Source organism: Setaria italica, chromosome II, assembly GCF_000263155.2.
Source record: "Setaria italica strain Yugu1 chromosome II, Setaria_italica_v2.0, whole genome shotgun sequence".
In the NCBI taxonomy this organism is placed as follows: domain Eukaryota; kingdom Viridiplantae; phylum Streptophyta; class Magnoliopsida; order Poales; family Poaceae; genus Setaria; species Setaria italica.
Window position 1 is genome coordinate 44,480,238 of NC_028451.1, and position 21,733 is coordinate 44,501,970.

A 21,733-nucleotide genomic window follows, 5' to 3' on the forward strand; every position below is an offset into this window, starting at 1 on the left:
CGGATGTTTGGATGCTAATTAGGAGTACTAAACATAAGCTAATTACAAAACTAATTGCACAGATGGAGTATAATTCGCGAGACGAATCTATTAAGCCTAATTAGTCCATGATTTGACAATGTGGTGCTACAGTAACCATTTGCTAATGATGGATTAATTAGGCTTAATAGATTCGTCTCGCGAATTAGCACAGGGTTCTGCAATTAGTTTTATAATTAGCTCATGTTTAATCCTCCTAATTAGCATCCGAACATCCGATGTGACACTGTTAAAGTTTAGCACCTCGTATCCAAACAGCACCTGATGGTTGAATTCCACCAGAAACACGGCAACCCACGGAATACACACCAGCCATAACCATCATCCAATCAACACCGACAGAGTACTACTAGCAGTCTCATTGCAGGGAGTTCATAAACGAAAAGAGACGATAACGAAGCACAAGAACGCTACTGCCCAGTTGGGTTCCGGTCCTTCCATGAGGTTGTCCCACTTGCTGTCATCTTGAATCCGCCGTCGGTCCTCTCTCAGAAGCAGGCGTCCAGGAGGCAGCAGCAGCAGAGGGCAGCCAAGCTGTTCAGGCACGAGGAAAATCAACATCAGATAAGATCAAACGAAAGCAAGCATATTCCGGTTCTAGAATATGCGTTACTGAAATGTAAAGTCACCATGGTCCATAGCTTTAACCCATAGCTGTAATATGCTTGTTCAAAATGCCCAGCCAATGTTTTCGAAAAAAAAATGCCCAGCCATCCATTGACATATTCCGGTTTCCAATTGTGATATTGTAAGTACAACGCTAGTGCTAGAGCATCTATCATATCTCGTTGGTATTAGCGCGTCAACGGAAAGAAATATACTATGTTTTTTTTAAAAAAAATGAGAGAAATATTATCCCATCCCAAGCGACCTCACCCCGAAGGAATCTGAAAATCCCAGGGCTTTCACACTGACAACTACCCCTACTTCTCTGTGGAAGTGCAGCAAGAATGGACCTGCGGAGACTCGGAAGCCCCACCGCACGTCTCAGATCGGACGGTCCAGGCAGCACGAGGGAGAAGACAAGCCTCGGCCCCATGGAATACGTGTGCGCGTTTGCGTGCAGCGACCGACACGTCACCAAGGACACGAGGCAGGCGGCTACCTTTTCCAAGGGTAGGGTGGTTCACGCGTCAAGTCACGGCCCCACACACCGCGGCGAACGTGCGCACGCACGAGCATGGCGGCCACCGCCATCACCGGCCGCGCCGGCGCTGGCAGATCTGACCCGTAATCTGAACGAAGTCGCCAACCCTCTAAACTAGCCCTAAACTTTTGACCTAATCGGGCAAGGAAATTCCAGAGACATCCAATCTAGTATCAAGTAGCAGCACACGAGCATGCGCAGCACAAAAGTGGAAGGGACACGAGGAGGAGGGAATCAGGAACGTACCATCCCTCCATGAAGGAAGGCCCGCTGCTCTGCTGCTGCCGGGGAGGCTGCTGCGCGTACGGCGGCGGGTAGCCCTGCTGCGGGTAGCCCTGCTGCGGGTAGCCCTGCGCCGGCGGGGGGTAGCCGGCCGGCGGGTACCCCGGCGGCGGGTAGCCGTCCTTCCCCGGGTAGCCTGGAAAAATCAAGATCCAAACGCCAGGGATTTTAGCCTCACGAATCACGAAAGTAACAAAGGGAACACAAAAGAGGTGAAGCAAACAGAATCCAGTAAGGAGACGGGAATAGAAGCCGCCGCCGCACCTTGCTGCGGCGGGACGCCGACGGGGGGCTGCTGGCCGTAGTAGCTCATCTCCCTCTTCTTCTTCGGTTCTTCCTTGCGATCGGACGCGGAGCAGAGGCAGGGTCAGGGGAGCTTTCGCTGGTTCGTTCGGTTTGGGTGGGGTTGTGGTTTGGGCGAGAGCGAGACGGGGGTGGACGGGTCTAGGGCCGGGCGGTTTATAATTTATAGAGGGGAACGGGTCGTGTATTTCCTGGTGATTTCTCCCCTTAGCCGTTTGCCTTGCCAACCGCGTCGTCGGGGAACGTGGTGGTGGCCCCCGGTGTCTGGTCCCTGGTGGTGGGCCATTTGTGTAACCCGCCTGACCCGGGATCATTATTGTTGTTTGGCTGCGTTGCGGGCCAGCCGCCGCCACGAGAGGTTTGGCAAGAGGCGGCGTGTTCCAGGGGGTGTGGCCACCGGAGGATTCCTGGCGGTGGTGTAACGCCGCAGGCCGCAGCCGCACCAAACTTTGCCGGGAAAGTGCCAGTTATTCTGGTTTCAGATGAAAGAGTTGCCGTGACGAAAACAAGGGATGGGATGAAACTGCTGGTCAGTTGAAGCAGCAGAAAGATGGAGAAAGTCCGGATCACATCGAAGTATCGAACATAACAGAAATTACGAGCGTGTTCGGCTGAACTTATAAGCCGGCTGAAAAGCTGAAACGGCTGATTTGTTATGAGAGAAAAATACTGTTTGGTGGTTGATAAGTCGGCTGAAGCGAACATGCCCGTACAATAGGAGTGGCTTGGTGTAACAGAACGAGGAGCAGAGATGCTTCTGGTCATTTCTCTGTTGCTTCGCCGCGTCGTCGTCAGCTTCGATGGATGGATTAACACGTCGCAACCACCAGGCGCAGCCGTGTCCAACGCTCGTCTCGTCATCAACTGATTTTACTCCTACGGACGTGCCACGGCCGCCGTCTTCGTCAACACGCGCTAACTTATCTTTGAGGGCTTGAGGCGGTGGCCATGGTGTGTGGTCACCCCAAAATGAAGCTGAGAAACCACCCGTTTAATTTGCTTCTCTACGAACATGCACGGGGAACGCCTGGACGTCCTCGGAACAGGGCGTGAAACATTGAAACAGAGCAACACTGGAACATTGCCGGCAAGACGGCGACGACGAGGAAGACGAGGACGTCGAAAACATGCCAGCCAGAGCATGGCAGGGCGCTACATAAGAACAAGGTGGAAGCTGAAGATATGTTTTTCTTTGTGCGAAGCAAAGGGGGGGTTCCCTGATTACACGAGGCTATCATGCCTCGCCGATCCCTAAATTTAATCCAGATCATCCTGAACTCGAGTTCTAGAATCGCGTGGTGTGCTGGCGTTTTGTAGCGGATCCAGTCCACCACGCATGTCGCGGTGGCGCACTCGAGGCGCTCGCTAGAAGCAGCTGCCCAAACAGTCGCACACGATCTGCATGCAGGATTTGTGAAGTGCAGAATGACAGAATAAGAGCCGAAGCATAAGTGCTGGCCTATTACTGATTCAGTTTGGCTACTCTCCGTCCAAATTACAATTCGTTTTAACTTTTTTAAATGTATAATTTTTACTACGTATCAAGATATAAGTATATATCTAGATGCATAACTAACTAGAAAAGTCAAAACGAATAGTAACTTAGGATAGAAGGAGTACTCCATAATCGCGGAATTGTTTTGATTGTTTGATCATCTCATTGTACTCCTCTGCTGCCACAAATGAATTGTATTCCCACCATATTAAAACGCGAGAGGTATTTGTCGCTTGGATAACTCTTTGACCAACAAATACTCTATTACTAAGTGGTCTTTGTCATAAAATAAATTTTAATTAGATTTACTAGCAAATATGCCGTGCATTGCAATGGGCAGGGTGGTAAAAAAAATCTCAAACACCGAAATCGAATCGAACCAAGCTTACTGATTTCGTCGATTTTATTTATTTATTTATTGTTGTTATGTTCGGTTCTGATTTTCAATCTGTTAGGTGTTTGTTATGGTTTTGAGTTAACGAAACCAATATCATCGAAGAACAAATAGAAGCAATGGAACCTCCTTCAGTGTTGTAAACCAATATCACCAAAGAACAAATAGAAGCAACAACACCACCATTAACGTGTGATTTCACTAAGAGCTAAGTTGATTTAGACAACGGCTAAATCACAAAAAAAAATGGTTTGTACACTTAGTCTGATTTTTAGTTTATAAAAAAAGGAATAAACAGAGCGGACAGATCAAATTAACTTGTAGCTACTGATCACTGGGAGAGGTGACTTAAAATACTTTGCTAAGAGCAAGTATTTTCGCTTTCTAAAATTGATAAATGCAGCTAACCTTGTCATTGATGGCCATATGAGTTTATTGCAGATAGGGACAAGACCTTCGATGTTCCGATCCTCCATCCAACGGTGGTCTTTCGCCAAAGCACATGGAGCTTCAGCCACAAAAGGATAATCTACGTCTCCACGAGGGTCACATAGAAGCGCGTCTCCAATGACCTCTCATTAGAGATGAAAATTTGAAGATGTGAAAAACCCGCATCTCCTATGTATGTTAACCCACGTCTTTTTTAAAGTTTCGTCCTGGACGCGCGCCGTCTGGGCCGGAGCTCGTGGCACGAAAGTCCATGCCTCCACCTCCACCTCCATGACCACCGTCTCCTCATTCGAGTGCGCAATCGATGGTTTGGGGTGGATCCGGGCAGGCGGGGCGTTGGGTGGAGGCGGCCTAAGAATGGAGATGGGCGTGGACGTCACCGGAATCGGACGACGGACATCGCCGACGGCGTTCAATCTTTTTACGGAAATCCCTCGGAATGGATCCCGGTTAATAGTCATGATCCAAAACTTTACATTAAACCTCCTAAATTGGATCGCGATTAATAATCGTGATCCACGTATTTACATAAAAACCCCTAAGTTGGATCGGGATTCAATTATTTACATAAATACCCTACATATTTTCATAATGGTCCCTCCGCCATGGCTGCTGCTGAGTTCCCCTTCCCGCGCCGCTCGGCGATTGCCTCACCGTCGCGTCTCCTCCTCCCGATCCCCGTCCCCCTTCCCCGCCGAATCTCTCCTGCCGCATGCGCCCTCCTCCCTCCGCCATTGCCAACCCCCAATAATCGTCAGACCGGGCGGCGCCGTCGTGGCGCGCCGGCCTGCCGTGGTTTGGCGCCGCCGTTCAGGCGCGCGGGAGCGAGGGCCTTGCAAGAGGTAACTGGTAGTTCTGGGATAGGAACCGTGAAAGCTCGCCGTCATCCCCGTCGCCAGAGGCGCGCACCGTTTTGGCAGCGGCTACAGGTCGCCGTCATTGCCAGTTCGCCATGGAAGAAGCCGGAGGCGGTTGTTTGTTAATCCGTCCTTGGCACCCGTGATGTTCACCACTTGACTGTCCGATGTACTGATGCTGTTTGCATCTTGGTGCTCTGGACTCGAAACTAAGTTCTCGCTTGTATTTCCTGATCATCGATCTCTTTTGGGGGACAGTGATGCCCATCGATGTGATTTCCATTTCCCTTTATTACAAATGACGCAGTATACCCCATCCTCAAGCACGCGTGCTCCTCCAATGTACAATTACACAGCAAGAAGAAGCAGCAGCTGCAGCGTAGCCAGCCCGACGAGTGACGCACGGCCGGTTCATCGCCCTTTGCTCTGGCACGCTCGCTTCAGAGGCACCGGCGGGTCCGAGAGCGCGCCGGCGACGATCTGGTCGAACACAAACTTGTTGGCGGCCTCGGTGAAGTGCACGCCGTCCCAGCTCACCCTCTTGGAGGGGTCCGCGCACGACTTTCCCACCACCACCCACGTCCCGTTCACCTGCTTCTTCCCGCCGCAGCCGATGTTCAGGTCGAAGTTGTACCGGCCGCCGCCATACCCGCAGCAGGTCAGCAGAGGATCGTCAAAGCCTGCATTGCAAACAACAACAACACATGAAGTTTCCACGAACCCTAGAATCACTTATACCGTGTGCGTGCGTCCGGTTTAGACCCGCGTTGTATAAGTACTATCTATTTCTTCTTAATTCTTAATGGAATGATGCGCAGCTCTCCTGCGTATTCTAGAAAAAAAAAAGTTTCCACGAACCCAGTGCTCAGTTAAGAGACTATGCATTCGTTTTGTTCATCAGACGGGACGATTGCGCCTTACCGAGCTTCTTGGCTTCGCTAATCAGCTTGTACTTGGCGGTGTAGACGTCAACGTAGGTGAACGCGGCGTCAGGGTGCGTCTTCCGGAGGCTTGCCACGGTCTCCTTGAGCCTGAGGTTGAAGAGCTGCGCCACCTTGTTGTAGGTGACGGAGCAGCCGGCGCCATCCGTGGGAGCGGCGAGGTCGGGGCGGTGGAGCAGCGCGTAGGGCAGGCAGCCGAGCGGCCCCGTGTTGTGGATCCAGAAGTACCTTCCTCCGCGCGAGTAGACAGTCTGCAGGTTTGCATAAGATTCAGTAATGAGCAGAGCATCCATGTAAAGGTGGGTGCGGCTTTGCGCTATCTCCGTCAAGGAGCAACGTGATGCTGTTCCGTTTTGTGGTGCGTGTTCAGTGAGCTGCAATGCACCTGGATTATGAATGTGAGCCTCTCCATCAGATCAGGAATGATGGCTTCGACTTCTTCAGTTGTGTTGTTAACAAAGTAGCTTGAGGTGATGTCATTTTGCCCGATGTCGAAGGTGTAAAGCGCCTGGGAGAAGTATTCTGCCCTTGGTAGGAGCGCCCTGTAGATACCACCTACACGTAAAAACAGAAGAGTCATTAATTCAAAGATCAGAGCAGAGATGCTAATGGGTGTTTGGTTCCTCGAACTAAAGTTTAGTCCATGTCACATCGAATATTCGGAGGCTAATTAGGAGGGCTAAATATGAGTTAATTATAAAACTAATTGCACATAAGGAGGCTAAACGACGAGACGAATCTATTAAGCCTAATTAATCCATCATTAGCAAATGTTTACTGTAGCAGCGCATTGTCAAATCATGAACTAATTAGGCTTAATAGATTCGTCTCGCCGTTTAACCTCCATCTGTGTAATGGGTTTTGTAAACAGTCTACGTTTAATACTTCTAATTAGTATCTAAACATTCGATGTGACAGGTGCTAAAAATAAGCACCGGAACCAAACGCACCCTAAGTTTCCTAAAAATTGCTATAGGAGAAAGAAAGATATTATCGAGTATGAGACGGTACCTTTGTTGCTGTAGACGAATTGGCTTCTGTTGATGAATTGCTCAAATTCCCAGGACTGCACGTCCAAGGAAATGGGGCTGAAACCAGAGAGGAACAGCGATGTATTCTGCCGTCTGATTGATGAACCAGCTGTCGCAAAATTGGCTCCCTGTGTGAAGTTGCTTCCGATCGAGTTGAGGTACGCACTGAGGTGAGGTATTCCCAGGCTTTCAGCTGCAATTGGAAAGAGAAAAGGAAAGGCAAATAGTATATTGAGCAGCGTCACTTTCCATCTGATAAATGGTAACTGTCTCAACATTTTTACAGTTAAAGGCAAATAGTATATGGCTGAAAGCCTGAAGCTCTATAATCAGTACTTCAGTAGGTGCTAGTCTAGTAACCATGTACGGTGAGGCACAAAAGACGTAATGTTACCTATTGCCACTCATTACAAGTTGCATCAATTTGGCAAAAACGCTTAAGTAGTCAAAAGATGGAGCAGAAACATGATTGATGGTTCATGCAAGCATATGTGTTCCTCAGAAGATGCCGTTCCATGAAAAGAGTATATGTCAAAATTCCTTTGCAGTTTTCTTACTGAATTCCTGCATTTCAAACAGAACCCGCATGTATTTCGTATCGCTTCCTGCTGTGTGCTCGCATTCTAGTGGTGTACTGTTGTTTCCCCCCAACCATAGGACTAAAAAAACAAGGGGAAGACGGAGCTCCGGCGAGACCCTAGCCTGCCGCGGCAGGGTGGGGGCACGCGGGGCGGCGGCTTGGGTTGCAGCAAAAGAGGAAGACGGAGGTAGAAGACAACCTGCAGTCCTGGACGGAGGTAGAAGAAGAACATCCAGCCATTGAACTTTGATCCGACGGTTGAAAAAAAAATCGAGTGTGATATAGACAGCCCCAAAAACAAATGCCACCCTTTATCCTTCAACTCTGATCAGAATCTTTAAAGTGAAGCATCCAAATTTGATATTCCTCCACTGCAACCCAAATCTGATTCCCGATCGTTCCCTGTTCATGCCAGTTTGCCCCCACTATATTTCGACCGTACCTACCTGAATAAGCTAATGCTTCTTTCTGTCCTCCTTCCCAAAATCAGCATCGTAAAAGTATCTCCCAACAGGAGATCTTCACTGATCGTATCTCCTAACACTCCAAAAAGCATGGCAGTGCCACTCGATCGTACGCCGGGGATTCTTTACGAGAATCACTGAACTTTTTGTCAGATTGTTTGGAATAAAACCAATGATCCCCGCGTGTTCACGTGTTGGATGGCGACGGGGATGTGCATAGTTGCCATGGAGGCACCGCCGCACCCTGACATGAGCTCGAATGGAGGAGACGCACAGCCACGGCCATTCCGGCCCATGGCAAGAGACCGGCGTTTCAGGGTCGTGTCAAGGTTGGCTTGGCTTTTCTACCTGGAGTTCGGTGACCAGCACTCCAGCAGGGGTTGGCGGGTCAGGGAGTCTTGTCTGTTTGCTTCGTTGTGTTCCATTCCAGCGGCGAGGAGGAACAGATAAGATCGGGACGCGATAATTTGATGCACAATGCTAGAGTCCTTACTACTCCGTAGAAGTTACTGCTACGAACACTTGCGTAAACATTTTTTTGAAAAAATTTCGTAGCGACTGAACGAAGAGCAGGTCGAATTAACGCCGCATTCATTGGTTCCGGCAAATGAAGGCGGTAGGTTCTGGCTGTATGCATCGATGGGTCCCGGCGTGCAGTGCAATCAATCACGAAGAAGAGGCGAGCAGGTGAAAAGTAAAAAATGAACAGTAAATCCACGCAGAGACGACGAAGACCATGGCGACGGCTTGAGCACCTCCTTCCTGTCAGGCTGTCAGCCAGCCACTACGGTTAGGGGAGCCGGTGAGCGTGCACGTACCGATGAAGTCGATGACGAGGCGGCCGTCGGAGTAGCGGCCGGCGGGCATGCCGAAGAAGGTCCTGCCGTTGGGCGGCGGCGCGGCGCCGAAGAGCGACGACAGCCCGCCCGTGTCCGAGTTGGAGTCGCCGAAGTTGAAGATGGCCGGGAAGTGGCAGTCCCCGCGGCCCGCGCCCGCGGCCCCGGAGGCCCGCGGCGCCAGCAGCACCAGCACCAGCACCAGCGAGAGCAGCAGCGCCGCCGTGTTAGCTGCCCCGGTGGCGACCGTGGCCGTGGAGGTGGCCATTTGCCGTCGTTGCGTTGCTTGCGCGTGCTGCGAGAGACAGCGAGAGCGGACGGAGAGTGAGGGCTGGGGCTAGTGCAGCGGTGGTGGCGCGGTGGGGCGAGTTGGAGTCGGATGGGGGCACGGCACGGATCCGTATCTATGGGCCGGCACGCACGCGGTGCCGTGTCCGACAGCGACAGTGCGCGCGGTGGGACGAGGTGACGTGACGTGACGTGCCGCCGCGCCGCGCTTGCCTTGTCGAGGAACGGTGCGCCAAGCTGGTTCCTGTGTGTTCCTGCTGTTGGTGGAGCACAGCTCCACAGTGGGGGTCACCGGTCACGGGCTCGTGCGGCGCAGCGCAGGGCTTCGTTGTCGCTGCGATCGCCGACCGGGACCCGCCCGCCGGCTCGATCCGTCGAGTGGTAGCGGTCTAGCGGAGGTTCTACGACACGTACGCGCGTCACTCCGGGTCTGGATGAGGGCCAGAGCCGCAGATAGAATAAACGCTGTGTCCCTGAGCTCGCCAAAGGGGAGGGAAAAAAAAAAGGGAAAGAGAGAAAACTATCATCTTCATCTTCGGAGGCTTGGATTTGACGGCATTATGGCAACCAGAAGCAGACACAGAAAGGGGGTGTTTGGATACACCCCTATAAATTTTAGTACCCGTCACATCGGATGTTTGGATACTAATTAGGAGTATTAAATATAGTCTAATTACAAAACTAATTACACAGATGGAGTCTAATTCGCGAGACGAATCTATTAAGCCTAATTAGTCCATGATTTGACAATGTGGTGCTACAGTAACCATTTGCTAATGATGGATTAATTAGGCTTAATAGATTCGTCTCGCGAATTAGTATAGAGGTTCTGCAGTTATTTTTATAATTAGCTCATGTTTAGTCCTCCTAATTAGCATCCGAACATCCGATGTGACCCCTCCTAAAGTTTAGTACCCCGCATCCAAACACCCCCAAACTATAATTGGGTTGCGCACTAGCCGGAGTCCAGCCCTGGAACCACCATGCGAGGCATCAACCATCAATGGCGGTGCAGTATATGCCACAAAGTGAAATGGAAAAAAAAAAGGTGGCATGCTACCATGAGTCTAGAAGGAAAACTTTCGGTGTCAGTACTCTCTCCGTTTCAAACTGCGGATTGTTTTGACTTTTCTAGATTCACAAGCACCTAGAAGAACTAAAACGACCTACAATTTGTGTAACAGAGTGAGTATCACTGGCACTACATTTCATAAGCATTGGGGCTGTTCGGCTGGACTTATAAGCCGGTTGAAAAGCTGAAACGGCTGATTTATTGTGAGAGAAAAACATTATTCGTTGGCTGATAAGCTGAAACGAACAGAGCGAATTGTCTCTTCGATACGCCTGGATCGTGTTATACTTATCAATCAGGCGTGATGTTTATAGTGTTTGGGGCATTTGTAGGCCATATAACGAAAGTGATGGTCCATTTTGGGATTTGCAGCTTTGGCAATGCTGTAGCAGAACCTAGGACTAGGCTAAGCTCTTCACGTTACTATTGTGTTGCATAGTCCATTCGGTTTTCATACACGCTGAACTAGTAAAGTTTCCTGCTACTGTGTGTGTTGTCCAATCCATCCTTTGTGCGTGGAAGATGCTAATGATCAGCTACTTGAAAATCAGATTTGCTATAGGTTCTTAAAAAAAACTGAGAATAAAGAGGCTTTCGATTTCAATCTTGCTTTTGTGCAATCCGTGTTGGGCTCCTTTTGTGTATGGGAGATCCTAATGATCAGTTGCTTGAGATCAGGTTTAATACGTGTCATTTTAAAAAACAATGTGAAAGAAGAAACTTTCAACCTCGATCTAGTTGTCCACGTCACTCCCTCCAAATAGGGGTGTTTTTCCTTTTAGCTTTGCCACAGCTGTTTTTAGGCTCGTTTGGTAGGGCTGTAGCTGTTTCGGCTCCAGCTGTGGCTACTCAAGTGAAGCAGTCTTTTTTAGCTCTGGCTTATCTGGTTGGAAAGACGTTTGGTAAAATAACTTCTTCTAGCTGTTAAAAATTGGCAAGAAATGTGAAATGTCCATACTACTCTTATCTTTTTTCTTTTCTCCCATTTCTTCTTTTATTTTGCTTTTTTTTCTTTTCCCTTCCATTATCTCCCTCGCATCCTCTCTCTTCCTTATCCATTTTTCCAGCTCCCCCAATCTCCTGCGTCTCCTTCATCGGCCTTCGTACACCCGCCAACCGCCTCCAGACTAGCCGCAGCTCCCCTGCGCGGGCTACGTCGAGCTCGGCCTCCCCTGCATCCACCGGTCGCCTAGCCGCGGCTCCCCTACGCATGCTGCGCCGCCGGCCGCCGGGCTCGGCCTCCCGGCTCCCCTGCATCCGTCAGCCGCCCGCCGCGTGCCTGGCTCGGCCTCCCGCCTCTCCTACGCCCGAGGCACCCGCAGGCCGCCTCTCCTCTCCATCCCCGCGCTCTCCTGCACTCGCCGACCACCGGCTACCTCTCCTCTTCGCCCCCGCCTTCCTGCAGGGTCAAGCTTGAAACTTTGTCCTCACGGACGGGGTGGAACTACGTGGAGCCGCATTTTTCGGCTCCGGCTTCGTCCATCGGCACCAGACAACAGAAAATCCGAGGTTTCTTCGGCGGAGCCATTTTTGGTAGGTAACCGAGCCTTATATTTAGTTAGCCTTCCTCCGTACATCCATGGCCGATTCCTCCATGCATCCCTGGCCGACCGCGTGCTTTTAGAAAGAAAGATATTGAATAGGTAGAAATCTCTCTAAGCCGATTACCGATGCTAATCATGTTCGTATTGCTCAAAATCAGTGTCGATCATAACTTTTCCCATTCCCATAAAAAAAATAGAAGGTGAGTCGTGTAAATCCCTACGCCTCTCATTATATCTTGCTTATTAAGTTGGGCATTTCGATTTCCGCGACGCCATAAGGTTATTGTAATATAATATAAAATATAAAGATAATATTTTGTGTCTAAAACTCAATTCATGCAGCACATTTTCTCCACGCTACCTATAGGTTACCACCTTTTACATAAATATCACTCTATCCATCTTCCTCCAAAACTGACCAAATCCTCCAAATGCCTACTGCACATTTGCCTCATCGTGTGCTTCCTCTCTTCATGTTACATTGTTTATTAAATATTGTACTTGTTTTTAATTCGGTCTCATTTCACGCTCCACCTCCCCTTTTCTTCATAAAAATGGTTATGTGTGTTGCCTCACGCTTGAAACGGAGGTCCATCAATTTGTAAGTTACTCAGTCCAATTTGTAAGTTACTTAGTCCACGGAGTTACTTAGTCCACGAACTCCGAAAATACATTTTTAGGTTCATAGACTTGTTAAGTGGTTCAACATAAGTTCATACCTCTCCACGTGCCTCTCCACATGGGTGTTTGGGCATCTGTTCTCTCATTCATCTGCATCTCGCGGGAACATTGACGGTTCATGTTTTGTTTGGTTTGTGGATTTAAGCCCTTTGGGTAAGGCTCCGCCTCCACTAAATGAGGAGGAGCTATTTTTTTTAGCTCCGCTTTTTTCATATAAAATGACTCCGGCTCCTTTAGTGCTCCAAAAGTGGAGTCATTTTTGACCAAAGGTTTCAGCTGAAGCCGCACGAGAAGACCCAGGCCAGTCATTGGCGCTGTCTAATATCGCTCTGGGTTGTTTGCTAGGCAGGAAGGAACAGTGCCCTGGTTCAGCCACAACAATATCCACAGTCCAAACGGGTAACGTGCCAAAGAGGAGGGAACACCCGCCACACGCTCCCCGAGCTCGGCGTCGCCCGGGCCAAATGGCGGCACCCTCCGCCCCCTTTCTCCGCTCCCACCCCCACCGCCGCGCGCTCTTCCCCTCGTTGCCGCGCCACCGTCCAGCAGCCGCGGCCACCTCCCTGCTTGGGTTCCCTCCCCGCAAACCCGGCTCCCCCCGCAGGCTCCCGTACACCGTGGTGCGGTCCTCCTCCACCGCCTCACCCTCGCCACCGGTAGAAGAGGCGGCCGCGGCCCCGACTAACGATGCGGAGGAGCAGGAGAGGGTGGTGCTCCCCACCAACGAATCCTCCGAGCGCCTGCTGCGCATCCGGCACACCGTATTGTTTCTACCCGTTCTCTCCCTCCGTTACAGTGCTTGAACTGGCATAATTGCATGGTTAATTTGGTTTCAGTTTCCATAAAAACCCTGCCAATCCGTTTCCTGTACAAATTGTGTCTCATTAAAAAAATATGAGCATGTAATTGTCTTGCACGATTGTTGCTGTAGTGCGCCCATGTGATGGCCATGGCTGTCCAGAAGCTGTTCCCCAACTCCAAGGTGACCATAGGTCCCTGGATAGACAATGGGTTCTACTATGACTTCGACATGGAACCATTGACTGACAAGGACCTTAAGAAGATCAAGAAGGAGATGGTGAGCCTGCATTTCTAGCCTGAGCACAAGTGAATTGAACGGAAATGTCTAGTATTTGATATGTCACTGTGGTATGTTGATAGGATCGGATCATCCGAAAAAATCTCCCGTTGGTGAGGGAGGAGGTGTCCCGGGAAGAAGCTCAGAAGAGGATCGAAGCACTCAACGAGCCCTATAAGTTGGAGATTTTGGAGAGCATTAAGGAAGAACCTATTACAATATACCACATTGGTTAGTGTGCTACTGTTCATTTATGTCTAGCTAGTAACTCGTCTGGTGCTTAATATCCGTAACGATTGGTTTATTCTAACATGTATTGATGATATCTGCTGTGTCCTGTAGGAGAAGAGTGGTGGGATCTCTGTGCCGGTCCTCATGTGGAGTCCACTGGAAAAATAGACAGAAAGGCTGTTGAGCTTGAATCTGTTGCTGGTGCTTACTGGAGAGGTAATGAGAAAAACCAAATGCTACAAAGAATATATGGGACTGCATGGGAGAATGAAGATCAATTGAAGACTTACATCCACTTTAAGGAGGAGGCCAAGCGCCGAGATCATCGGCGACTGGGTCAGGACCTTGATCTGTTCTCTATACAGGTACAATCTTGTGCCTATCATTTCTGACTTCTGAGGAATTATATAATTGTAAATACTAACTAGCGATTCATTAGTGATGACAACCTCAACCTTTCCATCAACCTAGAACGATACAGATTTTACGTTTTGTTGCTCTTCAACCCTTAAATTTCTGGTGGTTTCTGTGTAGCTTTCATGTATTGTATATATCTAAGTAGAACATGGTGAACAAAATCTAGTCCAGAATATCGTAATGGCTCATTGGTGCTTTTTTTAAAAAAATAGTGGTAGGGCCTTGAAGAAAAAATGATCCCTTCACTCTGGCTGGCCTTACCATGTTTCAACTAGAGTCGTAGCACAACTTCATTTGATTGCAGCTCTGCATTTGCAACATCTATTGATGTTCAGTTCATACCATTCGCTGTTATTTCCAATGCCAACACCATATTGTCCATGTCCTTGGTTTAACATTACTACTCTATGACATAGGTATCCAGATTTAACTCATCAATATGACTTGCATACATGCATAAATGGTCTTCTTTTTGTTAATAATGACTGTAACCTATGTATATTTTAATATTTATCAGGAAGATGCTGGCGGTGGTTTAGTATTTTGGCATCCAAAAGGTGCTATCATCAGACATATTTTAGAAGACTCATGGAAACATATTCATTTGCAACATGGTTATGATCTACTATACACTCCTCATGTTGCAAAGGCCGATCTTTGGAAAATCAGTGGGCATATAGATTTCTATAAAGAGAATATGTACAATCAAATGGATGTTGAAGATGAGATGTATCAACTGCGGCCCATGAATTGCCCTTACCACATTTTGGTATACAAGAGAAAACTGCATTCATACAGGGATTTTCCTATCAGAGTGGCAGAGCTTGGAACTGTTTACAGATATGAACTATCTGGTAGTCTGCACGGGCTATTCCGTGTAAGAGGGTTTACGCAGGTGTTTCCTTTCTTCTAATTCCCTCATACTGCTGATTCTTTTTCTGATGGAAATCATGATATATTTTTTCTTGCTTTTCAGTTTTTTTTTGGCCATCACTAGATAACATGAACAATGGTAAAGGTGGCCTTCTTCTTTTTTCCTTTTTGAATGATAAATGCTTCCGTCCTCTGTACTACTTTTTGGGCTTTTTTATTCTTTTTGTGTGTTTAAGCTATTAGATTAGATGCAGGCAACAGTCCATAGAGTGACATCTTTCTATTTCAAAGAAATATAGCAGAGATTCTGACACCCAAGTTCTTTATGTTCCTTTTAAACATGTAATATCCTTCAGTTATGGAATATGGATACTCTACTCTGTTACATTTTGCTAAAAACCTTACAACCATAACACTAGATGGTTGCTACTAGTTTTACTCTGCCACAATATAAGGTTCAAAACTGCTCCTGGTATTGTTTTTAAATATTTCTATTTATGTAGGATGATGCCCATATATTTTGTCTGGAGGATCAGATACAAGATGAAATCAGAGGTGTTCTTGATCTAACTGAGCAAATATTAGGACAGTTTGGCTTTAAGTATTATGAGATAAATCTTTCAACCAGGCCAGAAAAATCTGTTGGCAGTGATGACATATGGGAAAAGGCAACGATTGCTCTGAAGAACGCGTTGGATGATAAAGGTTGGGAATACAAAGTTGATGAAGGTGGAGGTGCTTTTTATGGTCCAAAAATTGATCTAAAAATTGAGGATGCTCTTGGAAGGAAATGGCAATGCTCCACTGTGCAGGTAAGTTATATATTTTTCTTGGGATAAGAGGTATTATCTGAACAGAAAAAATAGGATATACTAACTCTCTATTTTTCATATATGTTATAGGTTGATTTCAATTTGCCTGAACGGTTTGACATTACTTATGTCGATTCAAATAGTGAGAAAAAGCGACCTATCATGATTCATAGAGCTGTCCTTGGGTCTTTGGAGCGCTTCTTTGGTGTCCTGATTGAACACTACGCTGGTGATTTTCCACTTTGGCTTGCACCAACCCAAGCACGTATTCTACCTGTGACAGACAATGAGGTTTGATTCATCTGCTTTGCATTGCATTTCCCTTCATGAATATTAAAAATGAAAGCATATGTTCACTGATATTCTGGATTACATAAAACATGGAGTTTAAAAAAACGCATGAACAACCCAATACAAGAGGTCAGATCCGTTCTTGGCTGATTTCATGTAGGAGCGTTATAATTTTTTTAAAAAAAAACAGCACCCTTAATTGTCATGAGTCCCGATTCTCTTTTGTCTCTTGTACAACTGCTCTTCCCTTTTCTGGTTACCTTTCAATTGAAGAGATGTTTTTTAGATCAGATAGAAGTTTGCCTTAGTATCATTTATGAAATCATGACATCTTGGTTTCATATTTTCAGTTGCAATACTGTAATGAGGTGGCCTCAGAACTCAAATCAAGAGGGTTCCGTGTTGAAGTTTGCCATGGAGAGCGCCTACCAAAGCTAATAAGGAATGCTGAAACACAAAAGGTGCCACTCATGGCAGTTGTTGGTCCTAAAGAAGTTCAGGCGAGGACCCTAACTATCAGGTCCAGGCACAATGGGGAGATCGGTACGATGCCTGTTGATGAATTCATCACCAGACTTCAACTTGCTGTTGCAAACAAATCTTCGTTGTAAATCCTTCGATTCACTAAAGGTTTTAGTCCATATTGTAGAGCATTAGATCCTCTGCACATAGATCTGTTCCCACAAAGAAAAATGACAGGTGAGGTCTGCAGGAGCAGATCCAACAATTTTTGTGCATAGTTGTCACCACAGGTCACAGCATCTCTCTTACAGAAATCCAACATACTACTCTGAACTCTGTACATTTTGACTGCAAGGGATGCTTAGTTAACACGTCCAGGTCGTGATCACTGCCACGAGTACCATTGCTTGGTCCGCCTCCACCCGATGATTGTGATGCTAATTTTCGTGCATCTTTTTTACAGTTAGGTCATCCTCGGGTTCAAAGGATTCTACATTTCAAAGACCTACAGATATGTTTGAACTTTGAAATAAAAAGTGTGCAAGACACGGTGGAGCAATGATGCTCATCGTGCTACAAAATGCATTTTGGATTTATGCGAAACAGCTCCACTAATGGGTGTCCTGTCCTTCAGCCTCTGGCATCATATCCCCAAGCACACTTCAAGTTGGCAATGAGATCGATGTGCGAACCAATCAATCTTTGTGAGTGCAGCAAGGGGAATGTGTGGGTCAGCTACAGCATTAAAGCAAAGAGAACCTCTAAAGCATGTATTAAGATAGTGTTAAGAAACCTGAAACCCGTGCACCAACCAATTGGGCATATCTTGTAGCTGAAGGAACTTGATTCAGGTCTCACTATTGAGCTCAAAGCATGCTCACCACCAATCTTTTTCAGTGAGAAGGAATGTGATTCATCAGGCCAAGATTATTTTTTAGTAGGATTAACATTAGCTTTTTTGTCTATAGTGTATTGCAAACTTTTTGTCGTAGGCCGACAATCGAAGGGAAGTGATCGGGGGTAAAAAGAAGGATGAAGTTTTTTTTTTTTTTGAAAAAAAGAATGATGAAGTTCTCAGTTAAAATGGCAAGTGTTCGGTTGTTCAGGGTTCATAGTTCAGGCATGTGAAACAATGAAACTTGTACTGACAGTGATTGTGCTGATTGCCCAAAAGAACTTTGCATCAAATAATTCAGCCGATAGGATCTTCGATTTGCCTGATTGAATGAACCAAAAGCATGGACAGGTCCAACGAAGCCCAGCAAGTTAAAGGCAAAGCTGCTCTCACTCTGGCCGGATCTAGCCTATTTATAACGCTGCCTGCACTGCAGGCATTCCAAAACACACAAGAAACTCAAAGCATCGCAGTCTTGCAGACACGTTTGAGTTCAGGAGCGAGTGCTCAGTCTGCTGTCTGCAGGGGTTTATTACTTGCTCATTCATGTCTGCTTCGCGCAGCAGCCAACGCTTTCGCCACTCCAAGCTCTCACTGTTCGTGGCGCTGGCCACGGTGGTCGCCGCCGCACGGGCTCAGCTGTCGCCGACGTTCTACGCCTCGTCGTGCCCCGCCGCGCTCGTCACCATCAAGACCGCCGTGAGGGCGGCCGTGCTGCTGGACCGGCGCACGGCCGGCTCCCTGCTCCGGCTCCACTTCCACGACTGCTTCGTGCAGGCAAGTCCAGTACTAGGTTCACTGCAACGCTCGGCTCGCCGGCATGTGCCATGTCGATCTGGGTGTACAAATCTTTGTGAACAGTTCATGTGACGGGCTCTGCGTGTGTGTCTGTCTGTACGTGCCCCAGGGCTGCGACGCGTCCGTTCTGCTCGACGACACGGGCAACTTCACCGGGGAGAAGGGCGCGGGCCCGAACGCGGGGTCGCTGAGGGGGTTCGGCGTCATCGACACCATCAAGGCCCTGCTGGAGGCGCTGTGCCCGCGCACCGTGTCGTGCGCCGACATCCTCGCCGTCGCCGCTCGTGACTCTGTCGTCGCGGTACGATGATCCACCACCCAATCATGCAACCCAAGAGCGGTATTTCACCGAGCACTCCTGTGAATCGTGAACGTTCGCTTGACGTACATGTACTGGAACGTTGCGCGTGCAGCTTGGAGGGCCATCGTGGACGGTGCCGCTCGGCAGGAGGGACTCCACCACGGCGAGCCTCTCCACCGCGAACACCGACCTCCCCTCTCCGGCGTCCAGCCTCAGCACCCTGCTCGCCGCGTTCGCCAGGAAAGGCCTGAGCAGCACCGACATGGTCGCTCTGTCTGGTGCGTTCCTCACCGTCTCATCAGTCATCACCACAGCGCACGAGCACGGTGCTGTCGTGGCATGATGGTCACCGACATGACCATTCAACTAACAAATTCCCCGTGCCTCACGGCAGTTTGGCACCAGTAAAGAAAGCATCCTGGTCACTGACACGCGAGCGCCGCGTTAATGCAGGAGCCCACACGATGGGGCAGGCGCAGTGCCAGAACTACCGGGGCAGGATCTACAACGACACCGACATCAACGCCGCCTTCGCGGCGTCGCTGAGGGCCGGCTGCCCGGCGGCCGGCGGCGGCGGCGCGAGCGCGCCGCTCGACGCGACCTCGCCGAACGCGTTCGACAACGCGTACTATGGTAACCTGGTCGCGCAGCGCGGGCTGCTGCACTCCGACCAGGAGCTGTTCAATGGCGGCTCCACGGACGCCCTGGTCAGGAGCTACGCGGCAAGCCCGGCACAGTTCAGTAGCGACTTCGCGGCGGGCATGGTGAGGATGAGCGGCATTGGTGTCCTGACTGGGAGCAGCGGGCAGATCCGGCGCAACTGTCGGAGGGTGAACTAGCTACCAGAAACGAAGTATACGGCAGCATTGCGAGTATCATCAACTGCAATTTTTTGTTGGGGTCCGCCGCGTGCACTTTTTTATTTGTAACGTATGAATGTATATGATCATAAAGACTATAGCCCCCTTATATACAACGCGGGGTTTCCCACCAAATCATATGGGAATTAAAATTATCCTGTAAAGATATCGTAAAACTTCTATGAAATTCTCCATTCGAAAGAGGGCCTTAGTGTGAAAATAAATTGTGTATTTGATCATGTTTAAAAGTAAGAACGATTATGGGGAATCAAGTGATGTTAATTGCGTGCACACTCTTGCATGAGAGATTGAATCTGTAGTAAATTAATTTAACAACCTATGACGCTATCTATTGAGATAGTTGTACCTTCTATGATCCTGTTTAATCAGCTAAACTTTAGTTAGGGGTGTTTGGATCCATCTCAGCTAAAGTTAGCCAACTAAAATTTAGTGGATGGATCACACGGGATCTTTATATGATTTCACATGGCATGGAAACTTAGGAGAATAAGAATAAGATACAAAGCATTAGTGAAACTAGCAGTTAAAAATACGATGTTTCGACTTGTCCTTACGAGTCTACATCTTAACCAATCGATCAAGACGCTACACCATATTTTCCTCCATCTCCCCTATCTAAATGGTCGCACCAATGTCTTCAAAGCGTTATGGGGTGGTTTTGTTTTTCCTTATCTTCATAATTCTTCTTAATATAAGCATCAATTTTATTAACATGACTAGGAGTTTTTTTTGGGTGGGGTGGGGGGGGGAGGGGGGCAAGAGCAACTCCAAGAGTTTCTCAAAAAATTCTCCCCCAAGACGAGGTATTGGGGGTCATGCTAAAATTTTTTTCCCCAAAAAAACATATCAGCTCACAGCAGAACGCTAAAAACTACCCCCAATAATTCAAAAAAGACCATATTGTCATAATTGAGCCCATTTACTTGACCTGCCCACCTCCTTGATGCAGAGAAGCTCTGCCACGTGCTCGCACGATTCCCGACCAACGACGCGCCTCCCCCAACCGGGGAGCAACTCGCCTGGGATCTCGCTCGCCCTCGTCGTGCCCCTTCCCTTTAACCCGACGCGCCCTTCCCTACTCTCCCCCCTCCATTCCTCTTCTTCTTCCCCGCAAGAACCAAGCCCTGAGTACCTCTGCTCGCCGACGCAATACCCCAGCCACGCGCCGTCGTAGCCCAATTGACACCACCCACACCCCCTTCACCTCACTAGTCACCATCGCGACGCCATCCAAGGCCCGCCCAAGCTTCTCCTCGTCGGGGATTTTAATTTCTCCGCCTGCCATTACTCTACTGCCTGGAGCTCCTCCGCCGGCAAAATCAGCTCCACTCCGGCCACCTCCCTCCAATCCCTCACACCCGAAGCTCCTCCACGGGAGCATCAGTACCATCAATAGCTGAGGAGGATGGCGACCTTGCGGCACTTGTACCTGGGGCGGCGCACGGCATGGGGCAGCCAGTGCGCGGCTGGCCGGCGCTGCGGGGTGGCCACGGCGCGGCGGCCGGTGCCCTGGTGCGCGCGCTCGGGAAAAAACGCGCGCGGGAAAGAGGTCGGGGGAGGAGGCGGATCGGGGAAGACTGCGCGTCGTGAATGTATGCGTGGCGAGGGGGGGTTCGCGCCCCCAATCTTTTAGGGGAGTTTTAGGTGAACTATTGGAGTTCTTTTTTTCTCTTTTTTTTTCCTTAAAGAAGGTATTAGGGGTAACATTAGCAGTCTTTTGAAGTTGCTCTAAGCCATAGTAACACATAGTTCCTCTAGCCGGTGATTCTACAAGACCACCAATTTGGTTGATCTTTGGGTTACTGCATGGTAAGAAAATGGCAATATTATATCACCATCATCAAACAGAATCTCTCAGGAAAAGATCCTTTTCACTTTGTGATGGTAAATAAACCATAACAGGTCGCATGAAGAAACAAAAGGGTGTTGCTGATCAAAAGATATACAAATGCTTGCTAATGATCTCTACGGAGTGGAGATTAGAGATCAACGATTGTGCTTCCTTTTTTTAGGGGGGAGGGGGCATATTCTTGCACATGTAGTGGCAGCATAACATTTTTCCTACTAGCGAACTGGCGCTTTGTTTCGTGACTAGGGTGCAGAAGGGAAAAAAGTGCTACTTATTCACGTAACTTTTGTGCATAGTTTTCGTACAACTTGTACGCATTATAATTTTTCAGGGAAGACATTTTATATTTTAAAAACTTTGTAGACGTTCAACTTCTTGGCAAAATCTTGTTCATTTTTTTTTTCAAAACGATCTGTTCAACTACGTTTTGTACAAAACCTG

The 21,733-nt window shown here is 48.4% G+C and overlaps 4 protein-coding genes across 4 annotated transcripts; 2 read left to right on the plus strand and 2 right to left on the minus strand.

The window, feature by feature from the left end:
* Positions 1 to 286: 286 nt before the first annotated feature.
* LOC101774256 (cysteine-rich and transmembrane domain-containing protein WIH2) lies at positions 287 to 1,921 on the minus strand. The gene is made up of 3 exons (XM_004958104.3): positions 1,733 to 1,921; positions 1,433 to 1,604; positions 287 to 573 (listed from the first exon to the last, which is right to left on the minus strand). The coding sequence occupies exons 1-3, from the start codon at positions 1,779 to 1,781 to the stop codon at positions 528 to 530; spliced, it is 267 nt and encodes an 88-aa protein (XP_004958161.1). The 5' UTR covers positions 1,782 to 1,921; the 3' UTR covers positions 287 to 527.
* A 3,249-nt stretch (positions 1,922 to 5,170) lies between these two features.
* LOC101774937 (GDSL esterase/lipase At3g26430) lies at positions 5,171 to 9,198 on the minus strand. Its single transcript, XM_004958105.4, has 5 exons — positions 8,802 to 9,198; positions 6,920 to 7,132; positions 6,294 to 6,463; positions 5,889 to 6,159; positions 5,171 to 5,647 (listed from the first exon to the last, which is right to left on the minus strand). Exons 1-5 carry the CDS (start codon positions 9,085 to 9,087, stop codon positions 5,379 to 5,381), a joined length of 1,209 nt encoding a protein of 402 aa, XP_004958162.1. The 5' UTR covers positions 9,088 to 9,198; the 3' UTR covers positions 5,171 to 5,378.
* A 3,606-nt stretch (positions 9,199 to 12,804) lies between these two features.
* LOC101775342 (threonine--tRNA ligase, chloroplastic/mitochondrial 2) lies at positions 12,805 to 16,971 on the plus strand. The gene is made up of 8 exons (XM_004958106.4): positions 12,805 to 13,165; positions 13,336 to 13,482; positions 13,566 to 13,713; positions 13,825 to 14,078; positions 14,648 to 15,025; positions 15,507 to 15,815; positions 15,906 to 16,106; positions 16,457 to 16,971. The coding sequence occupies exons 1-8, from the start codon at positions 12,869 to 12,871 to the stop codon at positions 16,715 to 16,717; spliced, it is 1,995 nt and encodes a 664-aa protein (XP_004958163.1). The 5' UTR covers positions 12,805 to 12,868; the 3' UTR covers positions 16,718 to 16,971.
* An 863-nt stretch (positions 16,972 to 17,834) lies between these two features.
* Positions 17,835 to 19,713, plus strand: LOC101775750 (peroxidase 70). Its single transcript, XM_004958107.3, has 4 exons — positions 17,835 to 18,240; positions 18,371 to 18,562; positions 18,675 to 18,840; positions 19,016 to 19,713. The coding sequence occupies exons 1-4, from the start codon at positions 18,010 to 18,012 to the stop codon at positions 19,399 to 19,401; spliced, it is 975 nt and encodes a 324-aa protein (XP_004958164.1). The 5' UTR covers positions 17,835 to 18,009; the 3' UTR covers positions 19,402 to 19,713.
* Positions 19,714 to 21,733: the final 2,020 nt, after the last annotated feature.